Source organism: Pseudovirgaria hyperparasitica (assembly GCF_010093815.1).
Source record: "Pseudovirgaria hyperparasitica strain CBS 121739 unplaced genomic scaffold EJ05scaffold_7, whole genome shotgun sequence".
Taxonomy (NCBI): Eukaryota; Fungi; Ascomycota; class Dothideomycetes; order Acrospermales; family Acrospermaceae; genus Pseudovirgaria; species Pseudovirgaria hyperparasitica.
This window is the reverse complement of record NW_022985555.1, coordinates 1,087,164-1,114,176: the sequence shown is the minus strand read 5'-3', so window position 1 is coordinate 1,114,176 and position 27,013 is coordinate 1,087,164. Positions and strand designations below refer to the sequence as shown.

At 50.4% G+C, this 27,013-nt stretch overlaps 8 protein-coding genes across 8 annotated transcripts; 6 read left to right on the top strand and 2 right to left on the bottom strand.

Annotated features, from left to right (window-relative positions):
- The first annotated feature begins 30 nt into the window (after positions 1–30).
- Positions 31–1,289, top strand: EJ05DRAFT_475974 (NAD(P)-binding protein). Its single transcript, XM_033743929.1, has 2 exons — positions 31–178; positions 234–1,289. Exons 1-2 carry the CDS (start codon positions 146–148, stop codon positions 1,212–1,214), a joined length of 1,014 nt encoding a protein of 337 aa, XP_033601117.1. The 5' UTR covers positions 31–145; the 3' UTR covers positions 1,215–1,289.
- A 132-nt stretch (positions 1,290–1,421) lies between these two features.
- EJ05DRAFT_537990 (uncharacterized protein) lies at positions 1,422–3,255 on the top strand. The gene is made up of 2 exons (XM_033749422.1): positions 1,422–2,091; positions 2,140–3,255. Exons 1-2 carry the CDS (start codon positions 1,645–1,647, stop codon positions 2,971–2,973), a joined length of 1,281 nt encoding a protein of 426 aa, XP_033601116.1. The 5' UTR covers positions 1,422–1,644; the 3' UTR covers positions 2,974–3,255.
- Positions 3,256–3,598: 343 nt separating this feature from the next.
- EJ05DRAFT_438680 (beta and beta-prime subunits of DNA dependent RNA-polymerase) lies at positions 3,599–7,463 on the top strand (the record flags this gene model as incomplete). The annotated part of the gene is made up of 3 exons (XM_033741841.1): positions 3,599–5,968; positions 6,016–7,244; positions 7,295–7,463. 3 exons carry the CDS (start codon positions 3,599–3,601, stop codon positions 7,461–7,463), a joined length of 3,768 nt encoding a protein of 1,255 aa, XP_033601115.1.
- Positions 7,464–8,422: 959 nt separating this feature from the next.
- On the top strand, positions 8,423–10,285 carry EJ05DRAFT_360738 (sorbitol dehydrogenase-like protein). The gene is made up of 2 exons (XM_033741062.1): positions 8,423–9,019; positions 9,118–10,285. Exons 1-2 carry the CDS (start codon positions 8,844–8,846, stop codon positions 10,064–10,066), a joined length of 1,125 nt encoding a protein of 374 aa, XP_033601114.1. The 5' UTR covers positions 8,423–8,843; the 3' UTR covers positions 10,067–10,285.
- A 443-nt stretch (positions 10,286–10,728) lies between these two features.
- Positions 10,729–12,805, bottom strand: EJ05DRAFT_537987 (Metallo-dependent hydrolase). Its single transcript, XM_033749421.1, has 2 exons — positions 12,598–12,805; positions 10,729–12,532 (listed from the first exon to the last, which is right to left on the bottom strand). Exons 1-2 carry the CDS (start codon positions 12,722–12,724, stop codon positions 10,926–10,928), a joined length of 1,734 nt encoding a protein of 577 aa, XP_033601113.1. The 5' UTR covers positions 12,725–12,805; the 3' UTR covers positions 10,729–10,925.
- A 129-nt stretch (positions 12,806–12,934) lies between these two features.
- Positions 12,935–19,950, top strand: EJ05DRAFT_360674 (uncharacterized protein). The gene is made up of 4 exons (XM_033741061.1): positions 12,935–13,485; positions 13,539–18,842; positions 18,892–19,848; positions 19,901–19,950. Exons 1-4 carry the CDS (start codon positions 13,324–13,326, stop codon positions 19,916–19,918), a joined length of 6,441 nt encoding a protein of 2,146 aa, XP_033601112.1. The 5' UTR covers positions 12,935–13,323; the 3' UTR covers positions 19,919–19,950.
- Positions 19,951–20,403: 453 nt separating this feature from the next.
- Positions 20,404–21,038, bottom strand: EJ05DRAFT_485759 (NADH:ubiquinone oxidoreductase 20.1kD subunit; the record flags this gene model as incomplete). Its single annotated transcript, XM_033745477.1, has 3 exons — positions 20,404–20,454; positions 20,505–20,816; positions 20,874–21,038. 3 exons carry the CDS (start codon positions 21,036–21,038, stop codon positions 20,404–20,406), a joined length of 528 nt encoding a protein of 175 aa, XP_033601111.1.
- A 583-nt stretch (positions 21,039–21,621) lies between these two features.
- Positions 21,622–26,442, top strand: EJ05DRAFT_422085 (uncharacterized protein; the record flags this gene model as incomplete). Its single annotated transcript, XM_033741476.1, has 2 exons — positions 21,622–23,637; positions 23,923–26,442. Coding segments are annotated over 2 exons (4,536 nt in total), but the record flags the coding sequence as incomplete, so codon positions are not given.
- Between the last annotated feature and the right edge of the window lie 571 nt (positions 26,443–27,013).

The window sequence follows — 27,013 nt, the reverse complement described above, 5'->3', positions numbered from 1 at the left end:
ATTTAGAGGATTGCGGGGAGAGCCGAGGTCGACTAGACGTCTAACGAGCTTCGTCGGCAGAGCTAAGTTCAGTTTGACATGATCTATTATCGGGAGGATACTCGTACACAACCATACTAAATCCGATTCCACGAAATTGCTTACGATGCGCGGTATCCAGATCAAAGAGTATGTCAAGGTATGTGCAACTTCTTGAGGCCTTGCGACAGCGCATCATCCATTTACGATACTAGGGTCCACGCGACCTCACAGTGACCGAGCTCCCTGATCCAAAACCTCAACCGACTGAGTACCTGATAGGCGTCAAGGCCTCTGCCACAAACTTCTTCGATCTTCTCCAGATCCGCGGGAAATACCAACATCAGCCACCTTTGCCTTGGATCGCTGGCGCCGAGTTCTCTGGAGTTGTCCTCGCCGTCCCATCCAACCCAAAGGGTGGGAAGACCAAGTTCAAAGTAGGAGACAGGGTGTTCGGCGCTTCGCAAGGTGGTTTCGCGACCAAGATTGCAGCCTCAGAGGAGAAGCTTAGACCGGTGCCAAGAGGCTGGAGTCACTTTGATGCCGCAGGGCTCTTTGTGACTGCGCCAACTAGCTATGCCGGGCTAGTTACAAGGGCGAACTTGAAAAAAGGAGACTGGGTTCTAGTACACGCCGCTGCTGGAGGTGTTGGGCTGGCTGCCGTACAGATTGCGAAAGCTTTGGGAGCGACGGTCGTTGCGACTGCTGGGACAGAGCACAAGCTTGAGGTTGCGAAGCGTTTCGGGGCAGACTATGCGGTGAACTACCGAGACAGCAAATGGCCGGAGCAGGTCAAAAAATTGACGCCGAAGGAGCGCGGTGTTGACATTGTCTATGATCCGGTAGGGCTGATCGCACAAAGTATGAAGTGCACGGCATGGAATGGAAGGCTTCTGGTCATAGGCTTTGCAGCTGGTGATATTGAGAAGATGGCCACTAACAGAATTTTGTTGAAGAATGTTAGTGTGGTTGGACTGCACTGGGGTGCATATGCTACAAATGAGCCCGAAAAGATTGAGGAAGTTTGGAGTGATCTATTTGCTCTTATGGAGAGTGGAAAGATCAAAGGTACATGCTTTACAGATAGGGAGTATGTTGGATTGGAGACAGTTCCGGCCGCTCTAGAAGCTCTAGGGGCGAGAGACTCCTGGGGTAAGGTGGTAGTGAAGGTGCCGGAAGGACAAAGCAAGCTATGAACATACACGTGTATATCGGTACCAAAAGTAAATTGTAGAGACCAAGTTTATACAGTCCAAGTGATCGCGCGCGGTCTATCATCAATTTATGGCGCTTGTGAAGTTTGGGACTTTGGTAATGTCCACGGTGGCGGTTATTAGGTTGTAAGGCCAACATCCATGGATCGCGTCTATGGTTCCCGTCCATGACTCGCCAATCCCCCTCGTCATCCAGCTGGCGCCCACCTTCATCACGACGGTGTCCATGTTCTTGGCCTGGTTCTCTCTGTTTCCAACCCATTCTCAGAACAACATACAAACACGTTTTCCTCACTGCGCTTATCTACATTTATCGCTTACCCGTTCTGACATACATCCCTAGACATTCACGAGCTGCATACCACTCCATTCCCTCCAGCTACATACCAGGTCGCTTTGCGGTCTGCCGACCATGGCCGACGAAGACGTCACCTTCAGCGTAAAGTCATCTGGCGACGCAAAATACAACATCACGATCCCTGGGAGCACTACGGTTGCAGACTTGAAGAACAAGCTCTCTGGATCAGATTATGCAGATCTACCAACAGACAGGATACGACTGATATACTCTGGCCGTGTGTTGAAGGACGCAGATACCCTCGCAAGCTACAAGATTAAGGACGGACACACGGTACACCTCGTAAAAGGAGCAGCGAGCAATGCTCGGCAGCATCCAGCAAACCAAGGCGGCGCGAATACCACTTCTGCGTCTGCTGGCTCACCACCTTCCGCCGCTGCTAACGTCCCCACGAATTTCGCCGCTGGAACCGGCCACAACCCCCTTGCTGGCCTGACTGGTGCACGATATGCTGGTCTACACGGACTTCCAGGTGCAGACACATTTGGCCCAGATGGTGGTGTGAGTAAGCGCTCGCCATTTAGACTTGCTTGAGCTAATGCGCCGTAGATGGGAAGTTTTGGAGATCCCGAGCAGATGGCTCAGATGTTGGAAAACCCAATGTTTGCTTCACAGATGAATGAGGCCATGAACAATCCGGAGTTCATGCGCATGTTACAAGAAAGCCCCATGCTTCGCGACAATCCCGTGGCTCGTCAGGCGCTCGAGAGTCCTGAATTCCGAAGGATGATATTCAATCCAGAGATGATTCGTATGCAAGCTCAGATACAGCGTAGTATGAACAGGGGTGGCGCGAATGCGTTCCCTGCGCCAGGAGTGACAGACACAACACCTCAGAACCAACAGAACCCTACCAGTGGTACAGACACAACTGGAACACAAGGCACCCCCAGTATTACTCCTCCACCTCTCAACCCATTTGCACAACTTGGTGCGGGTAGTGGAACTGGTCAGAACCCCTTTGCTGCTCTATTTGGCAACGGAAGCAACCCATTTGGCGCACCTGGTGCCAACCCTTTTGGAAGTGCAGCCAACCCGTTCAGTGGAGTGGCCACGAACCCATCAAGCAACACGGAGGGCCAGCAAGGTCAAGGTCAGGCTCAAGCAAACCCATTTGCAACGATGATGCAACAGATGATGCAGGCACAAGGAGGCCAGCAGGCAGGAACCGATCCGATGGCTCAAATGATGAATCTCATGGCAGGCATGCAAGGGCAGCAACCTGCACAATCTTCGGACAACCGTCCGCCCGAGGAGATATACCAAGACCAATTGAGGCAACTCAACGACATGGGCTTCTACGACTTTGATCGCAATATCCAGGCTCTCCGCAGGAGTGGCGGAAGTGTTCAAGGGGCGGTAGACCATCTGCTGAACAGCTAAAGCGACCTGTGGACCAAAAGATGAGCGTGGCATTATGTTTTATACCTCCGCTTGCCATGATGTGGCACTTTGTGACCTATTTACAAGGGCTCTCGGTGCTGTGTTGAACTTGTAGGCTATTGATCCGATGAAGTGCATACGTGAAGGCTCTAGGCCCACAATGATAACATACACCTCCTTCTGTCACATTGATCTGGATCGGCTTCCATTTGACTGTGTGATTGCATGAACAAAACCTTTAGCCAGTACTTCTAGACATTCAACAATCCATTCGAAAGATGCATTGTATTTCCACCCTGCAACGTACTGACTAATACATAGCACCACTGTATCTTTGGTACCGATTTGACACGCCAAGATCAGCCTTACTTTCAGACTGCACCTTTATACAATAGACCTAGATTCCAGCTCAGACATCACTGTCGCCTTAGCCTTCATCGACGAAATCTCGGTATCCTAAACTCTGGCTAACGCGTATCGCTCTCTGCAGAGATCACGCAACTACCGCAGCTTTATCGCACACGCTTCTTTAGTCCCACGCGCCCGGTGTCGATATACGCGCCTCCGCAGAGTGCGCCAGCCAGTCCTCAATTCGTGCGACTTGTCATAGGCGCGACCTTTAGCTATGGATGACTACTCTAACAATTATGAGGATGGCTATGAGGAGTACGAGGAGGAGGATGACGACGTCATCACAGCGGAGGATTGCTGGACTGTCATCTCATCATTCTTTGAGCTGAAGGGCTTGGTGTCGCAACAGCTCGACTCTTACAACGATTTCACAAATCACACTCTTCCGCAAATCGTCAAGGACAACGGCCGCATTACGTTGGATCAAAACGCGCCTCAAAGTAACGAGGACGAAGAGTTTCCGATTATCAAGAGAAGATACGAGGTCACCTTTGGCAACGTAACCATGACTTATCCCACCGTTACCGAGAGCGATGGAACTACGAGCCCTCTGTATCCACACGAAGCCCGTCTTCGTAATCTGACATACTCCAGCGCGATCCGATCTAAAATATATACGAAAGTACTGGTGGCAAGAGAACGTCCCGTAGGTGAAGATAATGAAGACGGCGATATGGAGGGTGTAGAGACTCAGCGAACCGGGGGTACCGAATTAGTTTGGGAAACGGAGAGCCAGCCTGAGCCTGCAAGCGTGTTCATCGGCAAGCTACCTATCATGTTGAAGTCAGAGCTCTGTTCTCTCTCCGGTCAAGGAGATGAGCATCTGTATATGCATATGGAGTGCCCATATGATCAAGGTGGTTACTTTGTAATCAACGGATCCGAAAAAGTCTTGATCGCGCAAGAGCGTAGCGCAGCGAACATTGTACAGGTTTTCTCCAAAAAGGGCAGCTCAACACCATGGGTAGCTGAGATTCGTAGCGCAGTGGAGAAAGGCTCCAGACTGATTTCAACAATGTCTGTCAAATGGTCGGAAAACTCGACCTTGGCAAATAAAGAGCATGGCCCGTACCTTTACGCGACACTACCATACATCCGCTCTGACGTTCCGATCGCGATCGTGTTCAGAGCCCTAGGTTTTGTTTCCGACCAAGATATTCTCAACCACATTTGCTTCGACAGCAATGACACGCAGATGTTAGAGCTACTTAAGCCATCAATTGATGAGTCAATATATATACAGGACAAAGAGTCTGCGCTGGACTGGATTGCCAAGCGTGGGAGCAATAACACTGGAACGAAGGACAGGCGAATTCGTTACGCACGTGATATAATGCAAAAGGAATTCTTGCCACACATCTCTCAAGAGGAAGGTTCAGAAACAAAGAAGGCTTTCTTCCTTGGTTACATGATACATCGTTTGATGCAGTGTGTTTTAGGTCGACGCGACGAGGACGACAGAGACCACTTTGGCAAAAAGCGTCTTGATTTGGCCGGCCCGCTAATCGCCAACCTATTCCGCTATCTTTTCCAAAAGCTGACGAAGGAAGTCTTCCAATATCTACAAAAGTGCGTCGAGACTGGCAAGGATTTTAATCTCCAACTAGCCGTCAGATCTACCACCATCTCGAATGGTCTGAGGTACTCCCTTTCTACGGGTAATTGGGGAGACCAGAAAAAGGCTGCATCCGCGAAAGCAGGTGTATCGCAGGTGTTGAATCGGTACACATACGCTTCTACACTATCGCATTTACGACGAACCAACACACCCATTGGACGTGATGGCAAGCTTGCCAAGCCACGTCAACTGCACAATACTCACTGGGGACTGGTCTGCCCCGCGGAAACGCCCGAAGGACAAGCTTGCGGGCTGGTCAAGAATTTGGCGCTGATGTGTTATGTCAGTGTCGGCTCTGAGCCAGAACCCATCGTCCAATACTTGCAGGACGAGTCAATGGAGCTTCTCGAGGAGTACGATCCGGTCCACTTTCCCACGGCCTGCAAGTTTTTCGTTAACGGTGTATGGGTTGGTGTCCATACGCAGCCAGCAGGACTCGTCAGGAAAATCATCCAGCAAAAACGGTTTGGTCCTCTTATCCCTGAAATCAGTTTGGTACGAGATCTACGAGAAAACGAGTTCAGAGTGTTCACAGACGCTGGTCGGGTATGTAGACCATTGTTCGTTGTTGATAACGACCCACGAAGTCCCAATAGAGGAAGACTCACATTGAACAAAACGCACATCCAGACTCTATTGGATGAACGAGAGGAGGCCGCCATGATGACACCACGACAGAAACAAGAGGCTGGTGTAGGATGGGCAGGTCTACTGCGACAAGGTGTTGTCGAATACGTTGATGCGGACGAAGAAGAGATGGCCATGATCGTTATGACTCCTGAGGACCTGGAAGATCATCTTCGTGCAAGACAAGGTATCAAGGTCTATCAAGATGACGAGGAAACACACAAGCGTCTCAAGACCAAGCCGAATCCCTCGATCAGAACTTTCACCCACTGCGAGATCCATCCTAGCATGATCCTAGGCATTTGTGCCAGTATCATTCCATTCCCTGATCACAACCAAGTCAGTCGCTTTCTTGGAAATATTCGATATTTACTTACGTTTCATAGTCTCCTCGTAACACATACCAATCTGCCATGGGCAAGCAAGCTATGGGAGTCGCCCTTACTAACTTTGAGCTTCGTCTCGACACGATGATGAACGTTCTTTACTACCCACAGAAACCTCTCGCTACTACTAGATCCATGGAATACCTGCGTTTCCGAGAACTGCCGGCAGGGCAGAATGCCATCGTCGCGATTGCTTGTTACTCTGGATATAATCAAGAAGATTCCGTCATCATGAATCAGAGCAGCATTGATCGTGGTCTTTTCCGAAGTCTGTTCTACCGCACGTACATGGACCAGGAAAAGCGTGTAGGATTCCACACCATCGAGAGCTTTGAGAAGCCACAACGGGGTGACACGATACGGCTGAAACATGGGACGTATGACAAGCTCGATGATGATGGTGTGGTTGCTCCTGGTGTCCGTGTTTCTGGCGAGGATATAATCATTGGCAAGACTGCACCGATCGCACCAGATGCAGAGGAGCTTGGCCAGCGGACTAAACTCCATGTGAAGCGCGATGTTTCAACGCCGCTACGTAGTACCGAGAATGGAATCGTCGACAAGGTCATGGTCACGACCAACTCAGAAGGTAACAAGTTCATTAAAGTCCGCACGCGAACTACCAAGGTTCCCCAGATTGGTGACAAGTTCGCATCTCGTCATGGTCAGAAAGGTACAATTGGTATTACGTACCGCCAGGAAGACATGCCCTTTACCCGCGAAGGTCTCACACCAGATCTCATCATCAACCCACACGCCATTCCATCTCGTATGACGATTGCCCATCTAATCGAGTGTCTTTTATCCAAAGTTGGCTCCCTCCGCGGCTCGGAAGGAGACGCCACACCGTTCACAGACGTTACCGTCGAGTCCGTCTCCCAACTACTCCGCGCAGAAGGCTACCAGAGCCGTGGCTTTGAGGTCATGTACCAGGGCCACTCGGGCAGGAAAATGATGGCGCAAGTATTCCTTGGCCCAACATACTATCAACGTCTCCGGCACATGGTCGACGATAAGATCCATGCTCGTGCTCGCGGGCCAGTGCAAATTCTCACTCGCCAGCCCGTGGAAGGTCGCGCAAGAGACGGTGGTTTACGATTCGGAGAGATGGAACGTGATTGCATGATTTCACATGGAGCAGCGTCGTTCTTGAAAGAACGTCTATTTGAGGTCTCGGATGCATACCGTGTACATGTGTGCGAGATCTGTGGGTTGATGACTCCTGAAGCGTAAGTACTTTTTTTGTATATTTGTAGATTGTGCGCTGACTCAACTACAGCAACCTTAAGAAAATGCAGTTCTACTGCCGTAATTGCAAGAACGCGACGCGTATCGCCCAGGTTCATATTCCGTACGCCATGAAACTTCTTTTCCAGGAACTGATGTCGATGAACATTGCACCGCGGATGTATACGACACGGTCAGGCATTAGCGTCAGAGACACGTGAGAGAGACAACAATACCAGCCACGAAGGGCTCGCTGGAATTAGTGGGCCACGATGGTAAAGTGACAGTCAGACAGATGCGGTTTGGCGTTGGGACATATCGATTCTTGAGTTGGGTTGCATATAACGGCGTCTTCAAGCTGAACGAACCAAAAATAATGTGAAGTTGGTGTATTGTAGAGATAGACATCAGGCAAGCTTCTCGTCAATTGTGATGGAGGCCTCATCATAGGTATGTCATGTCATTGGCATGAGTCAGCTGATGTTTCACGACCCCTTCCCGAGTCCTTACCTAGGTACCTAGTTAATAGTACGTGTATCCATGTATCTATAAGTAGAAGGATCGCGTTACAGTCATCGTGGCACATGGGAGGAAGTCACGTAACACGTTCCTGCCACTGGCAAGCGAGGACCACCGGAAACTCACGGGAACCCATCAGCGTACGCATTAACCCACCGGAGCTGCAACTGTGGATATACTCTGGTACCGTACCGAGCAGGTATCCATTTCAATATCGATGGCACCACCACCCACCATGATCATCATCATCCATGATTACATCAACCGTCAACCAGCAACAACGTTCTCGAAATCTCTGCAACGCCAACGGGTGCAGCATGCAACGTGCAATCTGGGGATCGCATACCCCGAAGTGGAGAAATCTGGTGGTCTCGATGCGGCGCATCACATCAGCAGGCAGACGTGCAGACAGTGTGAGTGTGTCGGCCACTCATAGCACAGCACAACGCATTTGCCGGTGCTTGTGCCCTGCATAAAGTTTCTCTACGCTCAACACCACGCCCGCGCCACTCACGATACTTGGGGTCTGGCACGGAACAGAGGCAAAGTAGAGGGAGACGCACGCCCAGACACGCACAACCAACCTCGCGACGTGTTCACCTCATTCTGCTGCTCAGCGTTGTTCAACTCACCTCTATTTCCGCTGCTACTGCTCCACTTCTGTCTTGTGCTCTCTGTCTCTGGCCAATGATGACAGCGATGGGCGGTGCAGAACCTTCAGAGCATCGTGAACATGGAAGTTCACGGCATCTTGTGACCAACGTTAGCTGCGGGATGGGCCTCCTTTGCCCACTACTTCACCTTGCTTAACAACGGCTACCCCTCCCCCACTTGAGCGTCATGGCATGCTACCGTATCGTCAGCCAGCGTTCGATGTCAATGCCGTAAGAAACTCCGAACTGATCTGTTTTAACGCCGTCTGATTCTTTTCGCCGTCATCTGTTCACCGTATCTCTTCTCACCCACATCTACGTTCTGAACCTAGCTTCTCCTACTCTTCTTTCCTGCTCCCTACTTGTCCACTTCCATCTTTCAAACTTCTCTCGTCCCATATTATATCTTTCTTCGTTCAATTGATCATCATGACTACCAACGGCAATCTGGTCAAGAATCGTCAGCCAAACATTGGCGTCTACACGAATCCTGAGCACGAGCTGTGGGTTGCTGAAGCTGAACCGTCACTCGAAACGGTTGAGAAGGGCGACAGCCTGAAGCCTGGCGAAGTCATGATTGCTATCAAGTCCACTGGCATTTGCGGGTAAGATTGCTTCACCTCACTTTCCACTTCATTTCGTGAATCTTCTCTCCCCAGTCAGCATATACCTCACAACAAACAAATTTGTTTACATTCCACAGCTCCGACGTCCACTTCTGGCACGCTGGCTGCATCGGTCCCATGATTGTTCGCGACACCCACATCCTGGGTCACGAGTCCTCCGGCAAAATCATCGCCGTCCACCCATCCGTCACGTCCCTCAAACCCGGCGATCGCGTCGCAATCGAACCTAACATTCCTTGCCACTCTTGCGAACCTTGCCTCACTGGCCGCTACAACGGCTGTGAAACAGTCGAGTTTCTCTCCACGCCTCCCTACCCAGGCCTTCTCCGCCGCTATGTCAATCATCCGGCTGTCTGGTGCCACAAAATGCCCGACAGCATGACCTATGAAGATGGTTCTATGTTGGAGCCGCTGTCAGTTGCCCTTGCTGGCATGCAGCGAGCTCATATCACGATTGGTGACCCGGTGATTGTATGTGGAGCTGGGCCCATTGGCCTTGTCACGCTCCTATGCGTCAAGGCTGCAGGTGCGGAACCGATTGTTGTCACGGACATCGACGAAGGCAGGCTTGCCTTTGCACGCGAACTTGTCCCCGCCGTACGCACGTATAAAGTCGAGTTTAGCCACACTGCAGAAGACTATGCTGCAAAGATTCTCGCGCTCACAGGTGGTGTCGAGCCTGCCGTGGCAATGGAATGCACGGGCGTCGAATCTTCCATCGCTGGCGCCATCCAGTCCGTCAAATTTGGCGGCAAAGTCTTCGTCATCGGCGTTGGCAAGAACGAGATCAAGATTCCTTTCATGCGATTGAGTACGCGCGAGGTGGATTTGCAGTTCCAGTACCGCTATAGCAATACATGGCCACGCGCTATCCGCTTGGTGGAGAGTGGCCTTGTGGACATGCGAAAGTTGGTGACGCATAGGTACGGCCTGGAGGATGCGGTCAAGGCGTTCCATACCGCGGCGGATCCGAAGACAGGCGCTATCAAGGTACAGATCCAGACCCTTGATCACGGCGAGACTTAGGCTGCTCTGTATGGACGGAGAACGGCATGGTTCTGATCTGAGGAGTGTGTCATTGGGGTTAATTAGATAATATGCGGAGCATGGAGCACGTCTACTCTTCCATGTACTATAGATCAATGGAACTACTAGAGACTTGGGAAATGGACGGTTCGATGGGCTTCTTCGGAGAGGGCAAGACCTTCTTTACTATCACATGGCAAGGAAGCCGTGTGAATCACCCTGGGGATTGAATAGCTAGACATGGCGTACAAGGCTTGGAAATCATGAGATAGGAGCATTCGATAGTTACCTTTGCCTTTGGAAGTGGTTTAGTGACACATCTTGCTCTGTGACACTGAACTCTAACCAGCGCAATCTATAAATATGGTGCCTTGCAGTAGCAAGTTCACTAAAGTCACCGTGTGGCTCTCTGACGAAAGAGGCAATCACTTTCGTGGTCTATCGTGGAAGTTCTACAGACCGACCGATAGTGTCCAAACTGCCCCGATAGTGTCCAAACTGCCTCGATAGTGTCCAAACTGCCCGGATAGTGTCCAAACTGCCCGATTGTGCAATCGAGCTCACAGAACAGGCAGCTAGTTCAAGACGACCGTCGTAAGACTTGTTATTAATCATACGGCGTCTAAGCGGTTAACGTAGAGTTTTGCGATACTTGAAAGAATGTGATGGTCATTTGATGTGGCAATCTATTTTAGTTCGTGTTCGGTGCAAAGAATACAGCGTATAACAATGTATGGTGTCTACTTGTTGAAAAGTCGCCTCACTGGGCCCCTCTCCAAACTCCATCTAGATGGCCCCCCTTTCAAAGCCCTTCTAAACGCCCCCCTCTACAACCCAGATAGCCATTTTGAGTGTAACTCTATTCGTCCGGATCTAAATCCTCGTCTGGACTATACTCCTGCACGACATCCACACAGAAGCGCTCCCAGCTCTTCATCCACTGCTTCAGATACTCGCCCTTCTTTCCCTTGCCCGTGACCCCATCGCGAACACCCTGTGTCCATTCGGCCGGCTGCTCGTCCTCGAACGCCGCCCACCGCACGCTATTCTCCGCCAGACTGCCCAAGCCCGCAAGACCGAGATTCTCCCACCCTTGAATTGCCTGCCAGAAGTCGTGCGTCTGACCGACCTCGCCGTGTCCGAGAATCGTCGGGTCGTCGTTGGAAAGGGCGCATGGCACGCCGCGCGCCAGGAGCGCAGGTAGTGAATGCGCCATGATGGAGCTGCACAGCCGCAGGACCTCGTTGCTGACCGGGCAGCTCTCGACGAGGATGCGTTTGTCCTTGATCATGTCGATTAGCAGCGGGTGTTTGTACAAGCTAAAGCCATGTCCGATCCGCCTTGTGCCAAGCAGAATTGCGTCAAAGAGGTTTTCGTCTGTGCTATCGCCGTCGCCAAGTGTCTCGCCCGCGTGAAAGAAGAATGGGATTGTAACGCCTGATTGCGCGCATGCTTTACGAAACCAGAAGAGCTCAGGGACAAGATCGGAGAGAGGCCGTCCGGCGTCTTCTTGACCGACGAGGTCGTAACCGGCAATGAGGTCTGGGAACAGCATCTTGAGCGATATGCATTCTTTCATGCCGGCGATTATAGCGGGGGTGTCAAGCGCGCGAATGGTGGTCCAGATTACGCGGGCGCCCCAAAATTCTACACGGTCTCGAGAAGCGGGGTCTTTTTGGAATGCCTCAATGCATTGCTCGAGGCAGTCGAAGAAACCCTCGTGATCCTGGTCTGGGGTTTCTTGGCATTCGCTGTAGAAAGGTGTGTAGAATGCGGAGCGTAGCTCGACCCACTGGACGCCGTCTTCGGCAAGCTGGGTGAACATGCGCTGGAGGAACTTTTTGAAGATGGGCTCGTAGTAGATGATGCTGCCGAGGATCGGGAAACAAGAGAGGAACTTGCGCCAGACGTCATTAGGGCCGTAGTGGTGGCGAAGGGACTCCTCGTGGGTTATTGTAACGCGTGAGCGTACCCACTCGATGAAGCCTGCTTTGCCGTTGTCTGGGTATGCGTCTGCGGCAGCGGTCAGGGGAACAGGGGTTGAGGGTGTATATGTGTCGGACCAGATGCTTTCGCCCGGGACCTTGGAGTCGATTTTGTACACGAATTCGAAGTTTGCCGCTCTTCTGCTCCTGGGCGAAGACAATGGCTCCTTAGCCTTGATACAGAAGTTTTTTGTGTTGAAAGCTTCAACCATAGCCCAGTCAAAATCCACCATTGCTTCAATGTGGCAATGCAATAATGCCCCTTTAGGCATCTTCTTGATGATCTTCCAAAGCTTGCTCTTCTCCATGCGCTCTTTTGCGAGACTGAACATCATACCAGGATATATATCCTGGTCTTCTTCCGCCAGACTGTTTTCGTATTCTCGTGTCCATATCGTCTGTTGCTCTTCGAAGCGAATCTGGTCTACAATTGCGCAAGCTTCCGCACTGGCGGGTGAGAGGCTCTGACGGAAGACTCGGTCTGCATGTTCTGTTAGTTTCAAACGTTTTATACATCATGCGTGAGTCGCAGGGCTCTTTACCAACCGCTTCTTTGTTTCTTCTCCTCGTATACTAGGCTGTCCCTGCCTTGTAGGAATCGCTGAATGAACTCGTCGCTGTGTGAAGGGACACCATTCGCCTTTCTGAAGGTAGTGTCATCTTCTAGAGACATACTGGTATACGATGTCGTTGAAAATGAGTCTGGTGCAGGTCAGAAGAGTGCTTTCGGGGACGTTTGCATGTTCGGTGGAGGCGCGGTACTGAAGAGGGGAATCCTTGCATCAGAGCGCCACCTTTCTTATCTCATCTTATCTAAGTGGCTTACCGATCTGTACTAGCCACATTCGCTCCCCACCATCCCCACGCTCCAGTTAACAGCTGCTAGTACCGTGGACGTGGTGACCCGTCTACGGCATTTCAAGTCTCGTGTCGCAAACAGCTCCGCTGTGCAGCCGACTATCCTATTGAGCTCCCTTCTCCTAGGACACTTCTCTATTCTTTTACTATCACGCTTCACATCTCACACCTCACGCCTCACGCTTCACCTCTCACCTCTTTCCGGGACGAAGGTCACCTTCCAAGCTATTAATCGACTCTTGCTGCTAACGTTGAGCACCCTCTGTCTGGCCTATACACTCATACTATACTTCTTGCTCAGTCTATACCTTGAAAGTGTATCACCCGACCAACGTCTCCGCATATCATACTCAAAGCTGTACACATGGAAGTCCTAGCCTGTCCACGGTAGCAGAGGCTCGCGCTTGATTCCCGATGGCTTTCCTGCTTTCATTTTCCTCCAGCATAGTCAAGCGCCTCTTGTTGTTCTCACTAGCTCGTCTGGATATACTGGACAAGGATCCCTCTGACTTTGTCGATGTCTCGGTCGGCAAGAAGTCAACCCTTGAGCTTAGAGATGTCGGCCTCCGTATCGATGTAAGATACAGAGATCAAGACTTGCGTACCTTGTGCTAATATAACCTCAACAGCGACTCACCTCTATTCTCCACCTTGACCTTCCGCCTCAGCTGCGTCTTACGAGTGCTAAAGTCTCCGTCCTTCGTTTGACACTTACCTTAGACCCAAGCAACCCAGGCATACGGATAGAAGTAGACGGCATTCGGTTGAATATAGTACTAGATTCGGGCAGTGGACATGATCCCTCTGAGCAACGACCGTCAAGTCCCTATAGAACACGGAAAGACCGTGAAGGCAAAGAGCCAGGAGAGAACATCCCTTCAGCAGAAGACTTGGCCAAATCCTTTCTTCAAGAAGAGCCTGCGCGGGAACGACAACAACTCGAAGAAGCTTTCCACTCCCAGTCTCAATATGTCCACGAAGCGCAAGACTTGAGTGACGAAGATGACGAGGCAGATGTTGGCATGGGTACTGCCCCGTCACTCCCTGGCTTTTTTGAGAACTTCATTCGCGGCGCTCTTGACCGCTGTGAGGTCGTCATAAGTGGCATTGATATAAGACTCGACGCGGAAATACCACCGCAAGACAAGAGGACGACAACTGGCGAGGCTGCGGACATTTCAATGAATTTTTGGATCCAGCGCGCCATCGTAGACGGACTTGCATCGCCAGCCCCTGAGCTTGTGGTAGCATCCAATCGTAGTCAAGCACCAGGAGAAGGTGTAAGAGATGGACAAAGGCGTATATCGCTTCAAAATATCGGTGCCGAAATCATATCTACTCCTGAACTTTTCGCAAGCTTGTCAAGGTACTCACGGCCTTCTTCTCCTGGTGATACTAGATCGAATGTGTCGGGCCACAGCAGACGTACAACCGGATCGACTACTTCAAGCTCATCAAACTCACAATCTGTAACATCACAAAGCACAAAGAGCCCCTTGTCGGAATCCATACCCTCCAGTCCTCAGCCAGAAAGCCCAATAATCCATAGAGATCGTGTAGAGCTGCCCCTCGTTCACTCCGACCTCGAGGCATCACAGGCCACAAACGAAGATGATCGTTTTGCGGACGCTGCCTCTGATTATGACCCAAGCATATCGGTTACGGATATACGTCCCTTAGTGCGCGATCCCCAAGTCTCTCAAGTCCCCTTTGAGGAAGACGAGGGGGAAAGCATATTACAAGACCGCAGTTTCCTAATGTATGCCATGAACAACGGAATGTGGGACTCGAGGATTGATAGCGGAGATACTGGTGTGGGTTCATCGCTTCTCGAGGACAGCGTAGGTAGTGTGGGCGACGAATTGTTCCCTAGAGGCCAAACATATCTACCTCCATCTACAAGCTCCGACGCAGGCAGTGCACCCTCCATACACCCCTTAGATAGCTCGGTACCTGAGCTTGGTGAAGATCTGGATGATTTAACGAAGCAGCATGTAACCACGGACAACAAAGCTCATGCTCTAGAGGTTGCCGGACAGAAATATATGATTCCTCAGGACGAAGCAATACCTAATGAAACATCACCACCAATTGAGGACCTAAGCCAATCACGAATATACGACCATGATGATGCTGAGAGCATGTACATGAGTGCGTATAGCGAGGCTCCTTCAATATCCCGGGGCCATCATATTCCTGGTGGTTGGGAATCAGAAACCGCAAGCAGTGACAGTGGTGTCATGGAAGCACTGACACGGCAGGACGATGCCACTGAAGTTGACGAAGCCTACACCGCCACGCCTCGCTCAGCAAGTCGTGCTAGCACACCGAAGCCATCACCCAGTCAACCCCTGGATACTACGCCTACCCCTGGCTCTCCATCCTCGGTCCAAGGCGAGGAGCTTCTCGGGCGAGTCACGAAACCGCTGCTACATATAGACAATATTGCTGTGTGGTTTCCTTGGCCCAGCAATAATCAAGCTTCACCCGACGACAGAGCGAGTCATGACGACTTAGTCCAGTCGACTGTCTTTGGAGAAGAGACCATGCATCAAGATATGCCAGGTGCGTATTCGACGTATGTCGATTCGCAAACCACGAGTCACAAACGTACGCCAAGTCCATCAAGCATGCGGTCCAGACCTGATCCGGCACATATGCCCTCTTCACAGATAGATGGCAACACTAAGAAAATAACTCCGCCTCTTCGATTCGATTTCGAGATTGGCGTCGTACAGACACATGTTGACCTCACAGTAGGACAGCTCCTAATCCAGGCTGCACAATTTTTGCAGAAGACATTTGACGATTTCGCGAAAGACAAACCAACTGTGAAGAAATCGGAAGAGAAACGCGAATATGACGAACAGCGAGCTGTTGACTATAAGGTGTCAATCAATGAGATCTCTATTCACTGGCTCGAGAACATACCAACTTCCAGTTTCTCGCGAGCACAGTCAGTAGCCAAAAATCACGACTTGGATTCTCACACTCATGACATCATTCTCCAACTACGATTAAGTGGAACGCGTTCTGATATCTCGATCAGCTCGGTCCAGACCAAGATCAAATTCGCGGTTTACCGCATGGCGTTTGGACTTCAAAATGAGGACATAATTGCCTTCGACGACTCCGCTAAGCTGAGACCGTTCGTCAAAGGAATGAAGGATCCAGGCTCCGACATCACGATCGAATACCTGTCAACTAACGCTTCATCGAGATTGGATGTGTTCACATTACCAGTGCGCATAAGCCTGAATACTCAGAAGCTCGATGACGCTTTCACGTCTTTCGGTGGCTTTAGTGGGATGTTAGAGTTGGGCAATTCTATGAGTTCGAATAGTACTATTCAGCCTCGCCACGCCCCTCCAGTCTCTCGTCCAAGGGGTGTACATTTTTCTCGTGTCCCTCCTGCGCCTGCTACTGATCTCGGATTGACCTTGAAAATCAATGCACGCATTGGAGGGGCGACATGTGTCCTCAAAGGCAAGAGCTGTGCTGTACAAGCTAGAACCACTGCCATCAAGGTAGTTGGCCGTAGCCCAGGTTTCAAAATCCATATTGATCAGATCAAAATAACGGGACCTCACGTGGACAAGACTGACGATGCCACTGCATCGCTGGCTTTGTCTGCGAATGGCACCCGTATTGACTTCCTCTTCATGCCGGAAGAAACAGATTTGACACGGCTCTTAACCCTCCTTACGCCTTCGAAAGACAAATACGAAGACGACGATGACATTCTTGTGGATGCATTATTGAGACAGCGCCAGAAAGGCTCCATTCTTCGTCTTACGTTGGATTCCGCCAAAATCGACGTCAATGATTCGGGTGATTTGCAAGTTTTGGCTGGATTGGGCGAAGAGCTCTCGAAACTCTCCACTGTTACAAAGTACCTCCCAGAAGATGATCGACCTGGTCTACTTACACTTGCATACGTCAAACAGTTCGATTCTAGTGTGTATGTAAACGAAAATATCGGCGTCCTATTCCTCGCGACTCGCGGGACTCGTGTGGCTCATGTTGGCTGGCCTGCACTATTGGCCGTGGAAGTTGCCGGAATAACTGCAAGGCGTGGGGAGGATGAGATTCTCATCCATGAGATCATGGAGCATGGCCCACTTGATGACTTGCCTATGATTATGGCTCGCAAGGTTGGCGACGAAGTGGAACCGACTGTCAAAGTGAAACTGCACAATGTTTGTATTGAGTACCGGGTATCGACGATAATGTCACTCTTGGCCCTAAAGGATGGCGCCTCTGCAGAAGATATAGCCACGGGTCTCGCGGAATCAGTTGCAACCATCACCAGCCCGGAGTACCCAGCGACGCTAACGCGCCAATCCTCCACAGCGAGTGTCAACTCTGGATTGCCTTCGAGACAAGTCAAACTGGATCTACTTTTGCGAGACTCGGCGATTGGACTGAATCCCAGGGATGCATCATCGAAAGCTCTGGTCGTATTCACAGAAACCAGATTTACAGGGATCCCTCCAAAAGATGGTCGACTCTCCGCGAGGCTCGAATTGAGGAAAGCTTCTCTACTGCTCATTGATGACAACACACGTTTCAATCCAGCGTTCGAAATCGAAGGACATACACCACCTAGGTACACATCCTTAGGCAGTAAGCAAGTCACTGAGCTATGCAGTCGTGGATTCGTGTCTGTAAGCACTATTTCAAGCGCTTTCGCTGAAGTCAATATCACTGGCCTGCAGAATTCTGGCTCGCAAGAAGTCAGCGTTGACTTCAGAGACGACTTGTTCCTGATGCAGACTTGCGCAGATTCCACACAAACGCTAATCTCACTTCTAAGCGGCCTTGCGCCCCCTCTGCCCCCAAGTAAAGAGCTGCAGTATCGTACGCAGGTAGTGCCAATGGACGATATGATGGCATCTTTCACTGGTGACTATTATACTTCGGTGCCCGAAGAAGCCGAAAGGTCGGACCATTCAATCATGGATGACGCAGACACAATGGAAGACGACCTCCCTGCAAACCTTGAGTTTGTCGGGAGCTTCTATAACCCGGAGCCACTGCCCTCAGAGGAGGAGCTTGGTGATGGGATGCTCGATAATGATTTATTCGATCTGACTGGGCCAGAAATACCTCGTCAAATTGGACAAAGCACTCTACTAGAAAGCTTTGAGGAGCGGTACGAGCTCGATTCCAGCCAGAGCGAACTCAACATTGAGGAGAATTACTTTGGCGCCGAAGCTGAGGCCAAGGGAAAGGCACGAAAGTGGAATTCGGAGAGGAAGCAGTATGGCTGGGAAAATGAGTTTAAAGCCACTAGCCCACTGAAAGTACGAGTGCGCGACGTCCAAATAATCTGGCATTTGTTCGATGGATACGACTGGGCTGCAACTCGTGATGTATTAACTGAGGCCGTGGAAAAGGTCGAGCAGAGAGCCGAAGAAAGAAGACAGCGACTGAGTACTGAAGAGGACGACGAAGTTCGAATAGAGGAAGACTTTCTCTTCAATTCTGTCTGGATCAGCTTGCCTGTTGGGGAAGAAAGAGGTACTCTCGCGAAGAAGATCAATAGGGAAATTGATGATCTCACAAGTGAGACGGGTAGCTACGCAACCTCGACAACCTCTAGGTCTACTGCTCATCCCAGGTCTCATAAATCAACGCGCAAGGGCCTTCGTCTGGAACGTAGTCGACATCACAAGATTTCTTTTGAGCTCTCTGGAGTCTCAGCCGACATCGTTATCTTCCCACCAGGCACTGGCGAAACCCAAAGTTCTATCGACCTGCGTGTAACTGACTTTGATATTTTCGACCATGTACCAACGTCAACCTGGAGAAAATTCGCCACATACATGAGAGATGCTGGTGAGCGGGAGCTGGGAAGGCCGCAGATTCATCTAGAGATCCTCAACGTACGACCAGTACCGACTCTAGCAGCATCCGAGCTTGTCATCAAAGTAAGTCACTCTATATCTCGGTAATCTCTATAAAATAACACATGAACAGGTGTCCGTCTTGCCAATGAGATTGCATGTTGACCAGGATGCACTAGACTTTATCACACGATTTTTCGAATTCAAAGATGACTCAGCTCCGTCTAAAGATAGCAAAACTGAAGAACCTTTCATTCAGCGCCTCGAAGTAAACACAGTCCAGCTCAAACTTGATTACAAACCAAAGAAAGTTGATTACGCAGGTCTTCGTTCCGGACGCTCAACGGAATTCATGAACTTTTTCATATTGGATGCTTCCGATATCGTACTTCGTCATTGTATATTGTACGGCATCAGTGGTTTTGATAAAGTACACGACATGCTCAATGACGTATGGATGCCAGACGTCAAGCGCAACCAACTTCCAGGTGTTCTTGCTGGCCTTGCACCTGTTCGTCCTCTGGTCAACGTAGGTAGTGGAGTACGCGACCTGATCGTCATTCCGATGCGTGAGTATAGGAAAAACGGACGCATAGTCCGAAGTATCCAGAAGGGTGCTGTGGCCTTCGCAAAAACCACTACAACAGAACTTGCACGCCTTGGAGCGAGAATGGCTATCGGAACACAGAACGTACTCCAGGGCGCAGAGGGTCTCCTGTCTCCGGCGACCACATCTGCGTCACCGTCTCGCAACGAAGACTGGGAGGACTTAGCAGGCTCACCTTCATCATCTGATTCACCACCTCGGGCCGTGTCGAGCTACGCCGATCAACCACTAGGAGTCATGGCTGGCTTAAGAGGTGCTGCTCGCTCCCTAGAACGTGATCTTCTTACTGCCAGAGATGCCATTATCGCTATTCCTGGAGAGGTTATGGAAAGTAGTAGTCCTGGGGGTGCAGCTTTAGCCGTTGCAAGAAGAGCGCCAACTGTGATTCTCAGACCAGCTAGCGGTGCGATGAAAGCTGTTGGTATGGCTCTGCATGGAGTTGGGAACGAGATTGACCGCGAGGGTCGGCGACGGGTAGCCGATGTGAGTGATGTCCTGGAACGATCGATCTTTCGTGATGCTAAACTCGATGCAGAAATACAAGCGATATTAAGATTCTCACGTCACAGAGGATGCTGCCTGTACAATTTCGGTGGTCATGTTCGCTCTCTACGTATCAATGCCAACTTTCGCTGTTGGTACGAGCGTACTCATATTTTGAATCATATTCGTCGTTATAGCGTTCTGAATTTGGACTCTCTTTTTGCTCTCCTATACTTGTTGGTCCATATTGCATAGCGAAGGCGCCAGATCGGCACCCATTACTATCTTTATATAGAGGCCATTTCAGCGGCGTATAATTGGGTGCAGATTGCATAGCCACGCATCAGTCACGGTTAGGATTATTGTAAAGAGCAGGATAATATATACCCGGCGCCATACACGGTGGAACTGTTATACGTACTTCTACTCCCGTAGGGATGAGAACCATGTTCGATATTCACAAACCAGGATGACGTTAGATTGACAAAGGAAATCCAATTGGTAAATATCTCGAACCAGTATACTGATACCAGTGGCATTGCGTATATTTACACTTCATATGTTGTCAACGGCCCGCACACCCTCCGGATCACCCTCCTGTCTCGCCTACGTGTTGTTAGCTGTCGTGTCGGAATCAATAAGGATCTGGGGATTACCCTTAAAGAGCCTTTGCCACCAAGCTCAACGTCCAAACCTCCAGGATATGATTTTGGCACGCTTTGCTTATCGGGGTAATTCAAGTATACCACACCTAATAACCCCATGTATGCTAAGATGAATGTTCCAAACATCAGCGCTCCTTTGCCTGGCTTTGTCCATGTGTATTCTTCAGGTGAGAACATGCCGAGAACGTCATCATCCTCGTGGACTGGTTCGCCGAAGTTCTTACGCCTTTGGTGGTGGTGCCAATCGCCGTAGGGGTCGCGAAACTGGCGTTTCTCACGGGGTGGGTTGATGTAGCCGCCGTTCTGTTATGTATGCTATTAAAACATCTTCTGATGGCGCAAAACTCATGCGAGTCTCACCATATTTGGATCAGTGATATTAGGGTCCAACTCAGCTTCCGAAGGTATACCTCGGGCATATTGTGAGGCTGGTCGAGCTTGTATGATAGCTGATTTGGTCGCTGGGATGAGTGTACAACTCGCGCGACTGGTTCGAAGGACTCCTCTTGAGATTACCGAAGCCATTGGAGACAGTCAAAGAGAGTAGTTATCAGTCACAGCTGGTGCCGAGCTGCATTGACGAGTTTAGCGGCGTACAAGTATGGCAAGCATTCGTTGAAGGTGATGCTGGACGGCTGGGCGGGCAAGGCCTACTTAGTCAGCCTTTGCTTCTTGGCGAAATCGAGAATGGAAATTCGAGCGACCGCGACTTTCATCCCGCATCTGGCACCGGAATTACGAGTTTACCCTTTATTTTGCTAATAACTCCCCACCCCGACGTCTGGCACTAATTCTGATCAGATGAGCCTTACCAGCGTGAATTTCTCTATTGAGCAACGTCGGCTTTGGGTCAATTTAGTTCTACGTCGGGCCGCTGAGGGAGGTGTGTAGGTCTGCTGCCCGTTGCGCGATGCCCAACCCTGACGACCACGAAACCGAGCAACATGCGGACGTGATCGTGTCCTTCCCACCACACCATGCATCGGAACCCAACAACAACGTCCACAACGGTACACCAGACGTCGTTCAGACCACTGAGACGCCTACAAATGGAACGCATAATAATTCAGAGGATGAGGTGGCACTGAAAGAAGAGCTAGGGGAGGTCGGTGGCATCGAATTAAACCCAGGCAAGAAGCGGAAGCTTGGTGACGCGTCGAGTAAGAGCTCGACACCACGTGCAAAATCGCCGCCATGGAAGAAGTTTGTTGCAGAGGGCCCGACGACTATATTCGAAGGTGGCAAAAGGAAGTCGTCACGAGTCAATGTCGTTACCAGCCCAGTACAGTCGCAGCCTGAATCCGAACAAAAGCGTGTCATGCGTCCGCAGACAGGGAAATCTACTTATACTTTGCCAAGTGTGAGTAACAGTCCTAAGCCAAAAGACAAGGATGCGTCATTTGGTCTCGCATCAACTCCAGTTGTCAAAAGGGGACCTGGGCGACCAAGAAAAAGCAGCTACCTGCAGAGCCAAATGCCACCACCGCCTGCCCCGGGCTCTTCGCCGCCAAACCCGGACACCAACAAGAGAGCACCCCCGGCAGGAAGACGGAGGAGAGACACATGGGTGTACACCTTGGAGCCACCGAAGAAAGGCAGTCTGGAAACAGTCGAGATACTCCAGAGTAGAAGAAGACCCAAGCCTGAAGTTATAACGTCTGATACTCCCGAGCCAACAGCCCAAGTCGATCAAGAAGTGTCGCCGTCCCAACCGAAACTCAAGTTGAAACTTCGTCGCTTACCACCGCGTCCGCCAAGACTTCAACACCCTGGACAGATACCTAAGCCACGAAAATTTGAGTCATTCGAGCACTGGTATAATGTGCAAGATCCATTTGAGGGCGAAGAGGAAAAGAGAACCACCGATTCCGACACGCGTCGGCGGGCTCGGATAGTCATGAGAATCCTTGATGCTGCAGAGCCCGGAGGTCCGCTGAGTGAAAACAAGTGCTCCAGGTTTCAGCCGGAACCAGTCAAGGAGCCACCTCCACAGTATGGAACCTGGGAATTTGTAGTGGCACATGCAATCAACTTCCAAAGCTTGCTCCAGAAAGAAAAGACTAAGCATCGGCAGTGGGCTAAGAGGTATGCACAAGACGTTGTTGCGGAACTCAGCAAAAGAAGAGGTGGTCATGAGCCAACCTTAGAAGAACTCGTCACGGCACGCAAGAAGCAACTTATGCATGATCTGAAAGCCATGTGGAAGCTTGCGCAAGGTGATACAGACAAGTTGCGGAAGGCGAGGTGGGAAGAGGAGCAGCATGAACTGGGGAAACAAGCGCTTGATGAGATGCTGGATCAATCGAAAGAGTTATTGAATCGCCGACAAGTCTCCTCGGAGCCCGAAAGCGACGAAGAGGACGACCAAGAGGATCGTGGCTCGGCAAATGGCAAAGACGATGGCGAGATTACGGATGCTGATTCCGATGCTGAATTGTCGAAGGAGCAGTTGGAGGAGAAGTACAAGCATGTCATTAGCATGTCAGCGACGCAATCGGAGTTCGACCATAACGATGATTCTGACGATGGCGACAGCGTAGACGAGTCCGGCGCCGAAGATGAGCAGAGTGATGATGATGATGGGAGTAATAGTGGCGACAAAGATAAGCATGAGGACGACGGAGACTTTGCAGATGATATGGATGTTGACACGAGTCAACTGCTCGCGGATCCGAACGGAGACAATGACAATGATGCTATGGACATCGCACCAGCAGATACCAAGTCCTGGAAATCCATCGATCTTACCAGCGATACGCCGTATCAAAGTCGAGATGCAGACAACACCACGGCTCCACCGCAGAAACGAGCCCCAATGGATACTTCAAAAGGAGACGCTGATTTGACTCCCGAAGAGCTTCGCGCAAAATACCGAAACATCATGGCTATGTCTATGGAAGATGTATTTGCTGAGGCGGGTCTCAGTGATCAAGAGGATGCAAGCGGCTCAGACGATGATTCAGGATCCAGCACCGAAGAATCCTCAGACGAAGAAAATGAGTCGGATGTCGAAGACGAAGGCGATCAAGAAAACGAAGCAGAGCCTACTCCTTTACTCGGCTTCTATATGTCCAAAACGGAGCTTCAATCCGCTGAAGATACTCCGGAAGCTACCACGCCTAGTGTGCTTCCTTTTACTAACGGACACCTCGAAGTGGACCACAGGCCACCTTCTCCAATCTCACTAGATAAGGATCTACGAGATGAGGCTTTGCAACGGCCGACCCTAGACGAATCCGAAGCTGCGGAATCACCGAAAGCAGAGCTTACGCAAGTCGTTACCAGGAAGGATACGACAGATACGATGAATACCACGAATTACGATGCTCAAGAAACAGAAGATAAGAAGGGGCAATACGATTCAATGGAAGTTGATGTTCATATGGCTAGTCCAACAGCCTCGAGGCAGCATACACCTCAATCCATGGACGAGCATGATATCCATACTCCGTCACTTTTACGTGGAAAATTGAGGCCATACCAGCACGATGGTCTCGACTGGCTCGCGGAAAAGTGGAGAAACGGAACAAACGGTATCCTTGCCGACGAGATGGGTCTCGGAAAGACTATCCAAACAATCGCATTGCTCGCACATTGCGCAGAACGAGGCGAATGGGGTCCACACCTGATTGTAGTGCCTACCAGTGTCATGCTCAATTGGGAGATGGAGTTCAAGAAATTTTGTCCTGGCTTTAAGATCCTGACTTATTATGGGACACAAGAAGAGCGAAAAAACAAGCGCCGTGGCTGGTACAACTCCCATCTCCATCAGGTTGGTAACGTCGTCATTACTTCCTATCAACTAATTCTCCAGGATGAGCTTGCGTTCAAGAAACGTGACTGGTATTATCTGGTTCTGGATGAGGCTCACAACATCAAGAACTTTCAGTCGCAGAGATGGCAAGCCTTGTTGAAATTCAAAACTCAACGCAGGCTATTGTTAACGGGAACGCCGCTTCAAAACAGTATCCAAGAGTTATGGGCGCTGCTTTACTTCCTCATGCCAGCGGGTGACGATGGGCAGGGTGGGTTCGCTAATCTTGGCAATTTCACACAAGCTCTAAAGCAGCCCACAAATCAGATCCTAGAGCAGGGACGAGAAGTTCTGGATGCTGATGCTCAAAGTAAGGTCACCCAACTACATACCGTGTTGAGGCCCTACCTCCTGAGACGTATGAAGGCGGAAGTCGAAAAGCAGATGCCTGGAAAGTCGGAAGAAGTGATATTCTGCTCTCTTTCGAAACGACAACGCCAACTTTACGATGGGTTCATGGGACGTTCGGACACGAAACAGACCTTGTCGTCCGGAAACTACATGTCCATCATGAACTGCCTCATGTCTTTGCGGAAGGTTTGCAACCACCCCGACCTATTCGAAACCCGCTCAATCGTCACCTCCTTCACTATGCGCAAGCCAGTTGCTGCCGAGTATGAGATTAAGGACCTTCTTTTCCGAAGAAAGCTTCTGAAGGATCGTGAAGATGAAACCGTCAACCTCGAATTCCTGAATCTGCGGTTTACCTCTTACGAACCACAAACCAAATACGACGTATTCCGCGCGCAACAGCTCCGAACTCATCATGTCTTTGACGACCTTATTGCTCTGCAGACCAAGCGCCTCAAACATTCTCCAGTGCTAGACGGCTCTATCGACTCAGGTCTGTCTCATGTAGCAGCGAATGCAGAGCAGGATTGCCTTGATAAACTTCGCTCTAACCTCACACTTTCTCATCAGAGGAGTGCCATGGTTCGAACCTACAGGGGTCTCGAGTTCATGAGCTTGCCTCTTTATGGCTCTGACACAGTCAAGTTTCTGTACCTCGACCTGCCTAATCGCCTAGCTCCGCCCAAACCTAAAAAACGAAAAATGACTTCTGACTGGTACCTCAATACATCGAGTGCAATCCACGACCTACTCCCTACTCTAGAACAACGCGCACAAGCCATGGAGCCGTATGTTCAGAAGTTTGGATGCATTACACCAAGCGTTGTGGCTGACGGTCTTGCTGAGCTTTCTCTCTCGCCAGAAGGGGTCACAGCTGTTCGAACCTCATTCCCGCCGGACCGCGATCCGTTTCACAAAGCTCGCATCCGCCTCTCCATCGCCTTTCCAGACAAGCGTCTCTTGCAGTTCGATTGTGGCAAGCTGCAGAAGCTTGCACTGCTCCTGCGCGAACTTACATCCCAAGGCCATCGCGCCCTTATCTTTACCCAAATGACTAAAGTTCTTGATATCCTCGAAGAGTTTCTGAATGTGCATGGCTATAAGTACTTTCGTCTCGACGGCTCCACACCAATCGAAAAGCGCCAAGTCTATACAAGCCAATTCAATCAAGATACACGTATCCCGGTGTTCATCCTGTCCTCGCGCTCCGGTGGTCTCGGTCTCAATTTGACCGGCGCTGACACCGTCATCTTCTACGACCTCGACTGGAATCCCGCCATGGACAAACAGTGCCAAGATCGTGCCCACCGCATTGGACAAACCCGCGACGTCCGCATTTATCGCATGGTCAGCGAATACACCATCGAGATGAACATTCTGCGCAAATCAAACCAAAAACGTCTTCTCGATGACGTCATTATTCAGCAGGGCGACTTCACGACTGACCACCTTAAAGACTTCAAAGACGTCAAAGTCAAAGAAGACCTTCAGAAAGCAGAGCAACTCGGTGAACTCGACATCGATGCTTCAGCTGCTATGGACCGCGTTCTGGGTAATCTCACTGGTGTCGGTAAGGCGCTTGAGCAGGTCGAGGATGTCGAAGATGTTCGTGCCCTTGAGAACGCAAGGAAAGAAGAGGTCGAGGAGGTCAGAGAGGATCTGGCGGATTTTGATGAGACTAAGACTAAAGAAATGCTTGAGACCAAGGGCAATAGCAAACTACAGCCAGACGAAGAGAAGAGACATGTTGATGAGTATATGGTCGAATATCTCGACTGGCAATTAAAAGATGTGCCGGTATTTGTGGCGAAGAAAGACCCCAAGAAAGGTGGGAAGAAGGGTCTTGGGGCGAGGAGGAAGAGGTGAAAGGATGTATAGATTAATGTGTTACCCAGGAGTCATGAGGAGCGTGTGTGATCGTCGGACAACGGTGTATTATTATGGCGAGTGGGTGCTGGGGTCTACGGATTTGGTCATGGTAGCATGTCATTACGAGGGCGTCGGAATATCGCAGCATTGCATGGTATGGATGAATCGGTATCTGGGTGTGTCCGAAGAGGACTTTCATCGTTTTAGATACATCAGAGCCGCGAATTGAATCTTATACTACTGAACCCCCTTTTCAATCAGTACGGGTGACTATATCAGACTCATCACAACTAACTCTTGGTTCTGTAAGAAAATCTTGACTTTGAGATACTATTAGGCCTCTTATGATCAACCCTCGGACTACCACGAATACACAGATCTAGTAAGGGTCTATCTGACTAGTATTCGTAACTTGAAGTCGATGTCCTAAGACAGAGTTCGTAAACTAGAGCTAATTGTCTTACTT